The sequence below is a fragment of the Hyperoodon ampullatus genome (genome assembly GCF_949752795.1).
Source record: "Hyperoodon ampullatus genome assembly, chromosome: 4".
NCBI lineage: Eukaryota > Metazoa > Chordata > Mammalia > Artiodactyla > Ziphiidae > Hyperoodon > Hyperoodon ampullatus.
In genome coordinates this window covers 61,675,661-61,690,764 of record NC_136917.1, presented here as the reverse complement: position 1 = coordinate 61,690,764, position 15,104 = coordinate 61,675,661, and the positions used below count along the sequence as shown (strand labels likewise).

The window sequence follows — 15,104 nt, the reverse complement described above, 5'->3', positions numbered from 1 at the left end:
GTTTGGCTGTTATTTTAACGATTGATGTCCTAGAATTAGTTTGTGGCTTAGAGAGTGTGGAGGCAGCATCCCTGTCCATCTCTGGATGAAGGCAATGATCTAACTTGCAGTACAGACTAGATAATACTACCATGGAAACAAGTGCCTAAAACCAATGACCAGCACTAATCCAGTTTTCAATCTGGTTAGTCTTTTTTCACTCACTGTGCTTTTTCCAGCTCATGATAAGGGACAGAAAAAAATAGCCTTACCCTACATATGTATCATTTGGGGAATACTGATTTAGAAATCTGTGTCATGGTAGAGTGCCATAGAAACAAAATCCTCAATAGATAGGAGGTTGAACACCACAAATATTCAGTATGGGGACTTTTATTTTTAACACTATCCTACAGAAGAAGGAGTTTGAGTCCTAATTTCTTTCTCTGACACCCCTCCTACTCTAAGCCAGTCAGTTCCTTGCCTTCCTGGTTAGGTGGCCTCATTAGCAGATCTGAAGTCTTGGGCCCATCGTCCTGGCATGAGTTCTGTCTCGGTGGAGTTGACAAGAGGATCCATTCATTGATGACACTTTTATTAACTGCCTTAGCTGATCAGATTCCCTGTGGAACTAATCTCCCTGTAGTCATATTTCTTCTACTGAATGTTGATTACCTAAGCTTAATTGCTTTTTTTTTTTTTTTTTTTTTTTTTTACTATATCACAAAGTAAATGCAGCTTTGGAAACTTTAATGACCACTTAACTTACGAAACATATTTCAGAGTTTCGACATGATTTGTTTTTATAGGCGCTAGCTCTTGCCTGAAGCTGGAGTGACTGCTGATGCCTGTTGTGGCTTTGGGTCCAATGGGCTGTAGGGAGGGTGGAACAGGAGGTGCGGCAGCTTGGCTCTTGCAGGTTCCACTCCTTCCGTTACAGGCGGGCACCAGACACTCCCCCTTCCTGCGAGAAAAGAACCCAGCTTTGCGCCTTTCCGGCTCAGCTCCTTTTTCCTTTGTCTTTTTTCCTTCTAGTGACCTAATTAGCTGCCCATGTGGGCCAGAACCCAGACGAGGAAGCCAGGAAACCAGGAAGATGTTGAGATGGGTCTTCAGTGCCCCAGTATGAGAAGGCTTTGACTCTCAGCTCCTAGTTGTTTCTCTTTTCTGAAACTGCTTATAAGTGTGTGCATCATAATGTACTTGAGAGAGTGAAATGAGGTGTTGCATGAAAAGGGCTTAGCAGAAAGAAAGTACTCAGTAAATGTTGGCTATTCCTATTATCATTATTATAATTATTATTTCTATGGGTTTGGAGGCCGTGTTTAGGACATTGCATAGTTAGAAAAGGAAAAGTGCCTTTATTCCCCCTTTATTCTGTTGATCAGATTATGCCTTGTGTATATAAAAGTTTCCATTTTATCACTCCTCTGTCTTTTAAGAAAATGATTTAAAAAAACAAATCTTAGCATTTTCCCTCTTAAGTGGTTTTCTACTTTTGTTGGGTCTCTCAGGGCTATTTTCTTTAAATGTGGGAAATGGTCAGCTGCATATTTGGACAAAATGGACTTTAGGTTATGCTAAGTAGAGAGAAGAAATAACCACAAAGACATGCACCTTAAGCAGTCTGTACCTTGCTGCACGGAGCAATCCAATAGGCTATGGCGAGAAAAGGGAGGCCTAGGGAGACTCCAAAGACAGCCAGGAATTTCACAGCGATAGACTGTTGACGTAAGCCTGAGAGATTTTCATACCACATGGTAAGCAATTGCTGTTGACAGTTAGGATGAGCAACGAACTGTAAAAACAAAACAAAAACAAAAACAAAATGCAAACAGGAAAATGGCATCAGTAGCACTTGAACAGTATATGACCTATGAGTAGCTCAGTGCTGACATGTTCCCCTGGGGAGGGTGGCCTGGGTGTTCGAGCCAGAGCAGCTAGGTCAGGTACCTGCTGGGCCCTTCTGACTTGGGCATGCTGGGGGCCTCTGTGCTATGAGCCCTCATAGGACTGGCCTTCATAGGACTGGCTGCATCAGGGCTTGGTAAACTGAGGGCCTTGAGAAGTCTAAGGCACAGAAAATGACAGCTTCTGGGTAGATGCTTGTCTCCAATCCAAGGAGACTTACCTCTGGGCAGAGTTCATATGGGAGTCAACGTATTGGAATGGATGGAGCATGAATGGGATTTTAGAGTCGACATGCGTTTGAATTTTGCTCTACCATTTACTAGCCAGGTGGCCTTGGGCCAGCTACTTCACCTCTCTGAGCCTCAATATTGTCGTCTGCAAAACAGAGCCTGTCACATTGTCTTGTAGGGTTAAATGAGATATTGTAGAAAAGTTCCTCTCTCTTTTCCTATGTTGTCTAAGAAAAAGTTCTTGCAGTGGAGTTTCCAGAGGACATGTTAAAACTCCTCAGTATTTCCCCACTGGATTTCAGTGGTATTTGCCTTGGATCCCTGTTGCTTATTGTAGCATGCTGGAGAGCTGACACATTGTATCCCCATGCAGTAGCTTCTCACTGCCACCTCCCTCTCTTGGATCTGCCTTGCCCTCATGCCAGGTTACAAGGTGGGCCTTTTGTGGACATTTTGTATTGTTGACCTCACCCTTCTTGATATATGTTGGACTAGGGTTGAAACCCAGACTTAAACTGGGTCCATTAGGTTTTCTCAGCTAGCTATTTTTTTTTTATTCCTCTTTTTATTTATTTTTATACATCTTTATTGGAGTGTAATTGCTTCACAATGTTGTGTTAGTTTCTGTTGTACAACAAAGTAAATCAGCCATGTGCATACATATATCCCCATATCCCCTCCCTCTTGAGCCTCCCTCCCACCCTCCCTATCCCACCCCTCTAGGTTGTCCCAAAGCACCAAGCTGATCTCCCTGTGCTATGCAGCTGTCGTCCACTAGCTATCTATTTTACATTTGGTAGTGTATATATGTCAGTGCTACTCTCACTTCGCCCCAGCTTCCCCCTCCCTGCCATGTCCTTAAGTCCATTCTCTATGTCTGCATCTTTATTCCTGCCCTGCCACTAGGTTCATCAGTACCATTTTTTTTTAGATTCCATATATATGCATTAGCATATGGTATTTGTTTTTTTCTCTTTCTTACTTCACCCTGTATGACAGACTCTAGGTCCATCCACCTCACTACAAATAACTCAATTTTGTTTCTTTTTATGGCTGAGTAATATTCCATTGTATATACGTGCCACATCTTCTTTAGCCATTCATCTGTTGATGGACATTTAGGTTGCTTCCATGTCCTGGCTATTGTAAATAGTGCTGCAATGAGCATTGTGGTACATGTCTCCACATAATTTTGAATTATGGTTTTCTCAGGGTATATTCCCAGGCTACTTGAGACTGTGATTGAGAGAGGCAGTCTTTTAATTTACTGAGGAGTTAACATGTAACCTTCAGGAATCTGGGCAGCTACCTTCCACTGTGTAGACTAAGTAGCAAAACAAGCCAGTTAAAAAGAGAGAAAGAAAATGAAGTTGTATAGAAAGAGGTTCTATAGTGTCCTACCCTCTCTGAGGTCCAGCGCCACTCTGCACACATGGTCCACGAGACACCCCTAGATTCATATACAGCATCTTCCTTTTTCTGATTGATTCAGCAGGTTGACTTGAGTTGCTGTAACCAAACATCCTTTTTCTGCAAATATTTGGTGCTACTTGGCCATTTATTTTTAGTTGATTCTGAGTCTTGGCCAGTAGAAACTGGTAATAGGCAATATGTAAGTAACATTTATGGGAATAAAGTTTACACTTGAGAAAATTATGCTCATTAGTTTATTTCCTCCCTGTGACAAAGGGAAGCCATTATTTGCTTTAGGCAGCCTGCTCTTTGGCCCTGTCAGGATAGCCATATGCCGTAGGAGCTGGGACGCCTGGACTAGAGCAGATAGACTGGGGATTCTTCAAAGAGACTGCATTTTTCAGTGGATTACCCTGGATCATAATGTCCCAATTTTCATCCCATTTGCCTCATTGGGTATTAAGAGGATATATGCAGCAATTTCTGGGAAATGCAAAACATTCCCTTTTCATTATAAGAACAATATAAATAGAGCTATTTAAAAAATTCTCAACGCAGATGGCAACATCTTCTTGTTTCCAGTTTCTGGGAACTCACAGAAGCCACCAAATGATTTGCGAGGATGCTATCAAAGCTTTATTTGGCCCTGCAGCAGCCCCTGGTGATACTGTTACTCAATCATTAGCTGCAAATGAGGCTTTTTTGGGGTAGCATTATTGGATTCATGTCAACCATTGTGGTTTTTCCCTTCAAGAACAAGAGCATCAGATTCTCCTCAACCCAGGTAGGAACCCTCAGGCCATCATATGCTTTCCTGTGCCCTTTCTGGCTCACAACAAAGTGGAGCAAACAACAGAACATCATGCACATGTTTCAGTAATTCTCAGAGCCTGATCACAGCAAGTCGTCCCATTGCAGGTCAACTTGCAGGCATGGGGGGGCAGTTGGTTTTGGTTTTCAACAGTTAGCCTTCCCTCGGTGCTGAAATGGTCCTGCTCTGGAGAAACACACAGTCTCATGAAGTAGCGGAAGACCACTTGGCTTGCCCTGTGGCTCCCTGCACTGTAGCTGCTCTGGAAGGACTCCTGACCCCTGCCTTTGGCCCTGCTGTAGCTGCTCTGGAAGGACTGCTCTGGAAGGACTCCTGACCCCTGACTCCTGACCCCTGCCTTTGGCCTCTTTGTCTTTATCTGGGGAGAGCCCCTCCATGCTGCTTCTGCTGCCTCCTGCGGACAAATCAGCAAAACAAATTGGGCAGCAGAGCAGGAGGGGAAGAATTCTGAGAGAGAACACAGTGGGAACAATTCCCACTCGCCCTTACCTGCCTCAGAGGACAGTGGTCCCGACTAAAACAGGGGGGTCTCTCTTGAGACTCTGTCCTCTGATTAGACCTTTGTTAATTTCCACAGTGGTCTTTCTTCCTCTGTAATAAAGCAACCTAGCTCCAAACATGCTATTTATTTGTAGACAGACTTTATAATATAATACTCCCAGTAAGCTGATGGCAACTGATAGCTGAAGCCCAGATTGTTATTTATCTTTATGTGGGCACTTTTCTGTATTGGTAGCAGGACTTCGAAGATAACTTCATGACGCACAGTTCAATGTGTATCAGAGGATTTTTCTCCACTGTGCTTTTGAAGCACAGAGAAACATCATTCCTGACCCAAGGAAGATGAGAGTAATGTGAGGCACACCATCAAGACACAAAGAACACCGTAACCAGAAGGGCACTCAGTCAGGGCAGGGGCAGGGGGAGGATTTTTAAAAGCAGGGTCAGAGAGGAACAGAGGAAGGAAAGCCCACAGCCAGATAGAACAGAATGGGAACTCAGAAAATCAGTGTTGTCTTGGGCCAGATTTCTTTGGCATCTGGCTCACAAAAGGATGGAATTATCTGGATCCTAACAAGGGGATTGTCCAGGCCATTCCTGCCCCTAAGCCATTCTGGACTGAGAGCATGGTACACATTTATGAAAGTTCTGCAAGGGAAGAACTGGTTTGACCACCTCAGCTTTCCCATGATTCTCTCTTCCTAGTAGGGAGTAATGGCCTGGAGCTGAGACTGTTAAGGTAGGCTTGCATGGAGCAGAGCAGCCTCTCAAGAGAACACACGTCAGACCATACCCACAGCTGGGATGGACTGTTCCAGAGGACTGGGTTGGGGTGGGGAGCTAAGAAGTTAAATTGTGAAGAGGGATAGGAGGGAGCTCTGAGACAGACTTCCCTATAGTATGGAGGAGACTGGAAAACAGGACCTGAGAGTCAGGAGGGCCTAGAATTCATGTGGCTGCTGGTTCTTGAGTCCCTCTCAAGCCAGGTATTCTGGTGGCATGTTTGACCAGCCTTCATGTTTAGTATAACAACATTTGTACCCAAAGCTGGTTTTCTGTTAATATCTCACCTAAACTTCCTATTCCTCCCAGACCCTGGTGACTTAGTGAGAATATAATGCTGGCATATGGGAACTTTTGGGCATATTGGCCAAATCTTGGCTCTTACTTTGCTTTCCGTTGGTCCATGTGCTACTATTTTTCTTTTATAGCCTGAAGGAAAATTATCCCCTTCACTCTTTTCCCTGCTTTATATTCATTTATAAGGAAATATCTGATATTTTAAGAATAGATAGTTGTTGAAGAGCTATCAACATTCCTTAACTACTGAGTATTTTTAGGGCTGTTTCATGGAATATTAACACCCTTGGGCCATATATTCATATTACAACAGGGCTAAGACTTTCCTGATGGGGGGTGTTTAAGCGTGTGGACTGGTACGTGGCTGCTTGGGTTCAAGTCCGGGCCCTGCCACACGCTGGCCATATGCTCTTCGATCATTGACTCCTTCCATGCTTAACTTCCTTTTTCTGTAAAATGAGGCTAATAACGAAGATTGAGTGAGTAAGTATTTGTAAAGTGCTTAGGACAGTACCTGGCAAATAGTAAGCGCTGTATTAGTATTTGATACATAAAAATAAGCCCGTGACTCTCCTTTCCTTTCCTATTTTTTCCTTTCCCTCTTCCTCTTGTTTCTCTGTCCTCCTCCCCACTTCCCTGAGGTTCTACTCCACCCTCCTTATCTTTATTCTGACCTCCATGTTGTTTTGGCAGATTTTCTTGAAGTGTTGTTGCCTTTGGAAAGGTTCATGTAGCCTGACAGGTGCGTGAGGCCACTCCCTCTCTACCCAATACCTCCCTCCTTATCCTCCAATGAAAGTGTTTTATCCAGGCAATTAGGTAAAAATGGGCTGGTCTCTGCTAGGGCAGTCAGGGTCACCATCCAGTCCGTTCAGCTCCATGTTGATGCTCCACCTCCACTCTGGAGCCCTCCATCAGTGAGGCGCAGTACAGGTTCCTGAACCTGCAGAAGTACTTCTCCTCCGTCCTCGATGCCCCTCCCCTCCTCCACCTTAAAAGCTGTTAAATCCTGCATTTCCCGTTTAGTGGGGAAGGGAAGAGGGCTACATCTGAGCTGAGGCTTTGAGGCTGCATGATTTCCATAATCCTTAAACACAGATTTTTTTCTCTGACACTGGGCCTCATTTACAGAATAATGAGATGTGGCAATGCATGATTTGATAAGCTGAAGAATAAATTAGCTGGAGAAAAATTTATGAAATCCAATGCTTATAGAGAAAATGACTTATTTTATACAGATAAACCATCAAAGGCTGATGTCCAATGTGACTGTGGTCAAGATTTTCCACTTAGCTCATCACTAGCCTTTCCGTGTAGATATCTTTTTTTCCTCCCTCTGGAAACTATCTACATAGGCAAAAAGAGACAGATACTGTACCCGTTGTCAAGTGGCTGTTCTTAGTGTGGACAGTCAGACTGAATTAGTATAGTTCTGTGGTGCCACTTCCTGTCTGGTGCATCTCATAGGATTTGGTTCAATGGTGCTAATGTTCTTCCCTCCCGTTTTGTCTTGGCAAAGCTCTCAAGTCATGGAAGTTGACGAGGGAAGAAGAGGAATGGAAATGTCAGTTGTTGACTAGTTTAGTTTGTTGGTTTGTCCATTCATTCATACATTCATTCATTCAACATGTTTTCCCTCACTGCTGCCCCTTACCAGGCACTGTGCTCAGCACTGGAAATACAGAGAAGTTGCAATCCTTGTCCACAGGGAGCTCTCAGCTTGAGTCTGTGCATGGAATAGGACTGAGCAGTAACACCCTCCAGTTTACGGAGTAAGCCTTCCATGAATGAATGAACACCAAATGCTCATCCCATTAGTGTGCTTTCTCCTGGGTCCCTCCCTCTTGTGAGACCTACTATTGAGAGCCCCACATCCTTGGCACAGCTAGTTGCTTTGTCTACACTGATAACTTAACCTTCAGACTCTTCTTCTCTGTGCAAGCAGTTAGCGGAGTGGTTACATGCACAGGCTCTGAGGCTGGACCATCCTGGTTCAAACCCCAGATACGACATTTTCTAGCTGTGTGACCCTGGGCAAACCACTTCACTGCTCCTAGCTTCGTGATCTACAAGAGAGGAAAACATGTGTTGGGTGCTCAGTACATGGCCTGGTACTTACAATTTAAGGTGGGCATTGGTGTTACTGCTGCTGCCGTTCCTACTACCACTTCTGCTCCCCCTCCAGGGCTTAAAATAGTTCTCTTTGCTCTTCCCTTTGCTGAGTTTATCCATCAGCAGAGTGTTGAGTGACCATGTGATTTTAGAGTTAAACATTCTGAAGAACTTAGTATGCTTAATTACAGTAAAAAAGAAAGCAGAAGTTGCCATTGTTTTATTAAGTTTTAAATCAATGGAGCATTCTAGTATGGAACCAACATTGCCACCACGCTCACTGAACCTATTTATTTAGCCATGCAGCTCCTGAGCGGCCAGTACAAGAGTATAATCCGTGATAGTTCTGGGTAAATGGTGGTGGAGAATGAGAAGGAAAAGGTGTGGGGCTTGGAGCTTTGAGTGGGTAGCCCCACAATTCATACCTCTTTCAAGTAGCCTCTAAGCATGGGCAGTAGACAAAGTAAAATGTTTTAAAATCACAGCTTGAGTGTTTTTTTTACTGTTTATAATTTAGGACCTAGTATATGAAGGAACTTTGGTTATGTTATCTGTAATCTTCACAATAACCCTCCCCAAAATGGATGTATTATCTACATCCTCATATACAAATGAGGATGTATTATCAACCCCGTCTTGCAGTTGAGGAAACTGAGGCTGGGTCAATTTAAGTCCCACAGCTAGAGAATGGTGTAGTCAGGGTTCCAGCTCAGGTCTGAGGTCTTTTCATGTGTAAGCTCCCTCTGAAATTCTCTTGATTTGGTTGGCTTGGACTCTAGCCCTTCCCGGTCTTAGTTCTTTGCCATAAATAAAACAGTAAAAGCAAACACTTATTGAGCACTCATATGGATCAGGCTCTGTGCTGAGCACATTATAAACATTGTCTCATTTAATCCATTATGCCCATTATAGACCTGATGGCACTGTGACTGTCAGAACCAAAGTGGACATTTCTTAACCACTTCCTTATACTGCCTCTCTCAACTGACGTTTCCTGTGTCTTTTCTGGATCAGGTCTCTGGCATATTCTATCAGCCAGCAGGAGGGCCTCTCTGTGAGCCTACAGATTTCACATGTGCTGCAGAGATGCTCATACCCCCCAGCCAGAGTTTTAGTTGTCTCCTTTCACCCTGTGGCAGTGGGCTGTGTCCTCTTGGAGAGGACAGTTGATCTCTGACTTCCTTCTCCACAGCAGTAGATGTTTTATGATAATCCCACATCCACTCCATTTGCACTGTTTGGGTTGGATGGGAGGATGGAGGGTTAGGGTTAGATGGAGGGGATTTTGGTTGGGGAGAAAGAAAGCAAGTGAAAGGGAGGGAAAGGAAGGAAACAGAAGAACAGAGCAAAGGAAGGGAGAGTAAGAGATAGAGTTTAAAACCTGACTTCCAGCTGCTGTTCCAGCTTCTGCTCATTTCCTCCCCATCCCTAGTCTCTGGCCAAACTCCAGCAAAGCTGTTCCCAGAGCCTTCCCAAGCTTGACCATCTCTGGTCAAGGTATTGCTGCAACCTGGAGTGCTTTCCTTCTCATCCCCCCATAGCCAAGTTTTGTCCAGCTCGATAACTGTCTCTTCCGTGAAAGTTTACCCTGCCCATGCAGGTGAGAATCTTTCTTTCTCTCCTCTCAAGTCATTTGTAGTCTCTCCCGTTAATCATAGTTATAATGCCTGTATAACCCTCTACTGGAGAGAAAACCCCTCTGGAGGGCTCTTGTGGTCCTTAGGGTGGTGCTCAATGCATGGGTACTCAGGCAGTGTCGTCTGAACTAGTGAATGGTGCAGCAAGAAGTTCTCCGAGTTCAGACTGCAAACCTGGTGCCATCTAGAGGACCAGAGTGGCCTTCCAAACATGGTCCCTGTGGTGTGGCAGAGTCCAGCACTTGTGGCCATGTGACCACATCTGGAAGATGCACATGGGTACAAGAGGCTGAAAGTTTACTTGCTCTCCAGGAGACATGATGAGCAGATAGATGACTGAATTCATGTCTCCACTGAAGTTATTCTCACTGCAGAAGTGCCAGGAGATTGGAAAACGACGACAACAGTAGCAACAACAACAACTTCTTCATTTCCAGAGGTAACTGAGCTAGGAGTTCAAAGATCTTACCAGGAAAAAATTCACACCATCATCTGCAGGAGGTGCCCAAGAGTGGAGCCAGGGAGGCAGGCAAGGATTGGAGCTCAGCTCTTGGGGAGTTCTGCTGCTGTGTTTCACGTGCCTTGCCTCCACACCTGCCTCCCTCTCCTCACCTGTTCTGCAGCGCTGTCTTCAGAATCCCCCATTTGCTAACTGAGTGTGCTTTAAACACTCCCCTCTTTGCTGGGAGATTCCATTTGGATGCCTGCACAGATGGCTCTCACTCGGTTCCAGCTTCCCCTTCCTTCTCTTCCACTTGTGCATCTGCTAGCCCAGCCACCCCGGGTGTGTTCTTGGTTATTTACATAGCAGAGGGTCCTGCCAGGTAGCTGCTGATTGAGTCATTCTGGAAGTCTACAGGGCAGCAAGAAGAGATGGGCACTTCTGAAGACTCTTCGCGCCCACAGAGACAGATTTGATATCGTCTTTTCAGTTGAGTAGTTTGCTTGTTGTTCCCAAAGATAACTCTCTGTTCCTGTTTCCCAGGGACAGCAGGATGTGAAAAATTCCTCGACCTCAAATTAATCAAACCTTGAATTTTCCGGATCAATAGGGATTACTTACACAAATGCCCCAAATTGGTAGGTTCTGAGGACTGTATCTGTGACTCAGCAGCATCTCTCTTGCCAGGGAAAGAATGATTTTCTCATGAAGCAGCCTGTGCTTCAGTCTTTGGGGTGCAGTGACCCAAACAAATGGTTCTGAGCTTCTCCCAGAGCTATGAGCGAGCCATTTCCTGAGTGCAGACACAGTGGCAGCGGGCCTTGGCTTGCCCTCCTGGAGGCGAATGCTGACTGTGTGATTTTCCAGTGCTCCCAGGAGTCCTCCCACAGCACTGAGCCCTGAGGGTGCTGGTGAAGTGACTTGGTTTCCAGTCTGGCTGTGTTGTCATGGCCAGAGTCACACTGCGTGGACGCAGAGTGAGCTTCCAGCTGGCTCCAGATGACTGCCTCTGCTCTTTCACAGTGTCACAAAGAGGCCACTCTCCATACCTGGGCAGTGCCTGTCTCCACCCCACTCAGCGCTATGCCCTAGCCTGAAGCTAAAGGAGAAATGGAAGCAGCTTCTAGCAAACCTTCTTGGATTATCTTTAACTACTCACATTCCTGATCCCTCCCTTTCACCCAAACTGCTCTACATACTGTTCCTAAACATGGCCTGTGTAGTAGCCCTCATGCCTGTTTCAAGGAAGGTCCATCTTGCTTCTCTCTGATTCAGTTCCTAATCAACCTTCAACATCCAAGTTTCTCTTTACTTTCAAGTCCTACCAAGTCCTTCAGCCCCCTGAGATACCTTGTACTCTTCTGGGTCTTGTTGTACAGCCAACTCACTTGACAGTCATGGTCATGGGTCAAGCTGTGAATAGCTGTATTATTGTGTTTACATCTGATCTCTTCTGCTATTTTTAAGCTCTTTGAGGGGACCAACTGTCTTTGTATCCCCAGGAGTGTGCAGCCTTATGTTTTGCACATAGTAGGTACTCAGTAAACATATTTTGAGTGATAAATTGTACTCTTCCGAAGCCTCTAAGATCTGCTCCATCATTTTGTCTGTGACTCATATTCCCAGAATGATTTCTAAATATAACACATCCTCTCTTACTCTCAGGATCTGATGAACATTTAACTGTCTTCATGTCTTTAGTAGAGGGCAGACAGGGAGAGATGATGAAAACTAAACCAGGCTCTTGTTTTCTTGTGCAGGAGAAGGTTGAAATGGGAGGCTGAAATAGGGTTTGAGGATTCTCTTTTGGATTGAATGAGGGTTGTTTAATTTCTTTGTATGGCATTACCAAACTGACATCAATCTGGAAAATATTTATATAATAAAAATAGTAATAACTATTATCATTATAAAGAGTAGCTAATGTTTATTGATTATCTATTCTGTGTCAGGCTCTTTGCTTAACAATCACTGGTATTTAACCCTCATATCAATTCCTTGAGATAGATATTGTTATATCCCTATTTTAAATATGGGAGCATGAGACAGAGAAATTAAGTAACTTGCCTATAAACACGAAGGTGATATAACGGTATGGACTTGAAGCCAAAGACAATGTTTTGAACTATTATCCTGTATTTCCACAAGGTAGATTTTAAATCAGGCAGACACACCAAAGCATGAGGAACCACAGTGATTTCTCCAAGCTTACAGAGGCCAGGGGACCTCCTGATTCAAGTTGTTGTTAGAACTCTGATCTCTCTGTGCTTCTGCCTGTGGGCCAGCCAAGGCCCAGTAGAGATAAAAATCAGGAATACGCAAGGGGAAAGGCTTGAAGCCAGTTTCCTCGACAACCTCATCTTCCTAAAAGGAGCAAGTCATCATGCTAAAGATGAAATCCTGGGCTCTCTCTCCTGCATACAGACAAGAGTTGCAACAACCGATTCAGCCGTGGCTCACCTGCCTGGTCAGCACTTTGCTAGGAACCAGGTTAATGTGGAGGTCACCTAAGCCCTGATTTACAGCCTTGAAACATACAGACTCTGGCCAAAAACCCGCTTTGCTAAAGGATCTTTTTAGGATCTCCAGCCTCTTGCCAAATCCCACCTGATGCTGACATTTTACTAGGAAGAGCTGTAGTTTCAGATAATTCTTTGAGCCTGAGAACTTGATAATATTCCCAAGTTGGATCCAAAACTCTTGTCCCTTAGGTGCAAGGTTGTAGAACATGCCCAGGGTCTGGAGTCAGCCCACCTGGCTGCCAGTCTTGGCTTTACCACTGACTGTTAAGGGACAGGGTAGCTTAAGTTTTCAGGCCTTAATTTCTCCATTTATAAAATGACCATAAGCATGACTAACTCAAAGGAGGTTTCAAGGGTTCAGAAAATGCACTTCCAGTTTTTGGTTTATGGTTCAGTTTTCAAGTGCCACAATACTGTTTTGTTGTTGTTGTCAATACAATATTTTACTTCTGTAATAAAAGTCAGAAATGTAAATCATTTTTATCTTAAGCCCTGTCCAAAGAGTTATGTCACACATTAAAATTTTTAGTCATTCAAAAGTATGTCACTTACAGAGTATTCATCTATATATTTTTTGTGATTCTTAAGTAGAGAAAGAAATTTGATTATCAATAACAGCAAAGTTTTCTTGCAAGAATAATTCTAACTCAAGTTCAAAGACTTCATCAACTAGGAGAACATACATCCAAAGGTATTGATATTGATACAGGAAATCAACATTTATATACTTAATTAAACAAAAGAAGACAAAGACCAGAAATGTTTTTTTGAACTATAAAACACAGCTTCCAGCCAATAAAAAATTGTAGTCCTAGGTTAATGGAGCTAGTGCTAAGTAGTAGGGTGAAATAGTCATACATTTTTCCAGAAGATTTTCTCCAATTATGGAATGAAATATTAGATCAGTTGCAGATGAAAGAATCAAAGGGAACTGTCTTGAGTTTACCTATAACTTTCTATTATGATTCCCAAATTTCCGGGTTTCTCTTGCAGAGTAATGTGCATATAACTCAGCAATGATTTACTTCATACACTTTACTTTTAAAAATCACACTTTACATTTTACTCTTATGTAATTATTTAAAAATAACACTTAAAATTAATTTCTCTCCTACAAATATATTGTTGATGTATGTGTAACATGTATTTTGCCCATGTTTTCGTTTTACTTGATGCTTTTATTTCTATATAGTTTTAAATTTGAAACATGCTTAGGATTTTGTGTCACTTTTTTAAATTTAAAATTTTGAATTCTCAACACTTAAAGAATGTTAGTATTACCAGTATTTTGATGATAGTGAGAAATGCTGAAATAATGGCATAACCATTGGTTCGAGAATTAGAAATAGCATGTTTGTGCCCCAGATGTTCCAGATATTGGCAGCTGGTGAGCACAGACCTAGCCCCATTGGTAGGCATGCTTGCATCCATCCACCAGACAGATAGTAAGTGCCAGTTGATACTGTGCACCAAGCATTTTCAGACACAGAGGACACAGCAGTGAGCAAGATGGTCAAGGCCTCTACCTTTGGGAAGCTTGTTAATTCCCAGATCTTGATGGTTCATAGCCCTTTCAAGCTAGATGGCAGGGATTTTTTTTATGATTGCCTCTTCCTATATATTTCTGCTTGATTCCAGTATCCTACACAAGTCACTTTACCCATCACTAAATGTTTTCTGAACTGTTCCTCGGCGGCTGGTCCAGTGCACAGGCACAGCTGTTCCTGGGCCTCTGTAGCCCTGCTCTGGCTGCCCCACCATCAGCTCTCTGATCTCCTGTTCTGTTTGCATTGAAGCCTCCTGGCTGGTCCACGCCTCTGAAGAGTGTGTCTATCCTTCTGCTCTCTGCTCTGCTCTCAGGGGCTGACTTTCTCCTGTAGTTCTGCCTCTGGGCTGGTGGGCTCCCACCTGGTGGTGGGTGCTGAATTCCTCAGGACTTTGAATGTCTCCTTGGCAGATGGGACATCTGCTTCCTTGGCAGAGACGACCACTTGCTCTCCATCATGCCTGTCTCCAGATCTCCATCTGTTTACCCTAGAAATGGCTGTCTCCTCTCACGCTCATCTTTTCTAGAGGGCAGCACCCCAACAGAGTCTCTGGAAGTGATGCCTAGGGTGAAGTAATACCTTCCATTGTCCCGCAGTTTCTCCTTCTCAGGGTTCAGGCCTGCCTGATTCTGCTTCTGGGATCCTAAGTGGAGGATCACTTGTCATATTTCATTTCACCTCCATTTGGCTATATGAGTTAGCCTCCCGAAAGCTGGATGGAGAGAGGTGTTAGTCCTGAGCCAGTACCCTTAGCTCCCTACACACAGCTCATCTTGGCTTGTGGGGAGGCCAGGGACGATCTGAGGACCACCGTCTGCTGAGCCCAGAACCCCTGCTTATCCCTCACACTCAGGTCTTGGCCAGACTTCTCCTCTCTTCTAGGAATTTTTCTCTCAGA

The 15,104-nt window shown here is 44.0% G+C and overlaps 1 protein-coding gene across 1 annotated transcript in view; it reads right to left on the bottom strand.

Annotated features, from left to right (window-relative positions):
* The window catches only part of TRPC7 (transient receptor potential cation channel subfamily C member 7), a gene marked incomplete at both ends in the record, with an annotated part of 130,040 nt that overhangs the window by 56,068 nt on the left and 58,868 nt on the right, over positions 1-15,104 (bottom strand). The window contains one exon of the mRNA XM_079701773.1: positions 1,613-1,777. Within this exon, the coding sequence (XP_079557899.1) occupies positions 1,613-1,777 (165 nt within the window). The remainder of the gene's footprint in view (positions 1-1,612; positions 1,778-15,104) is intronic.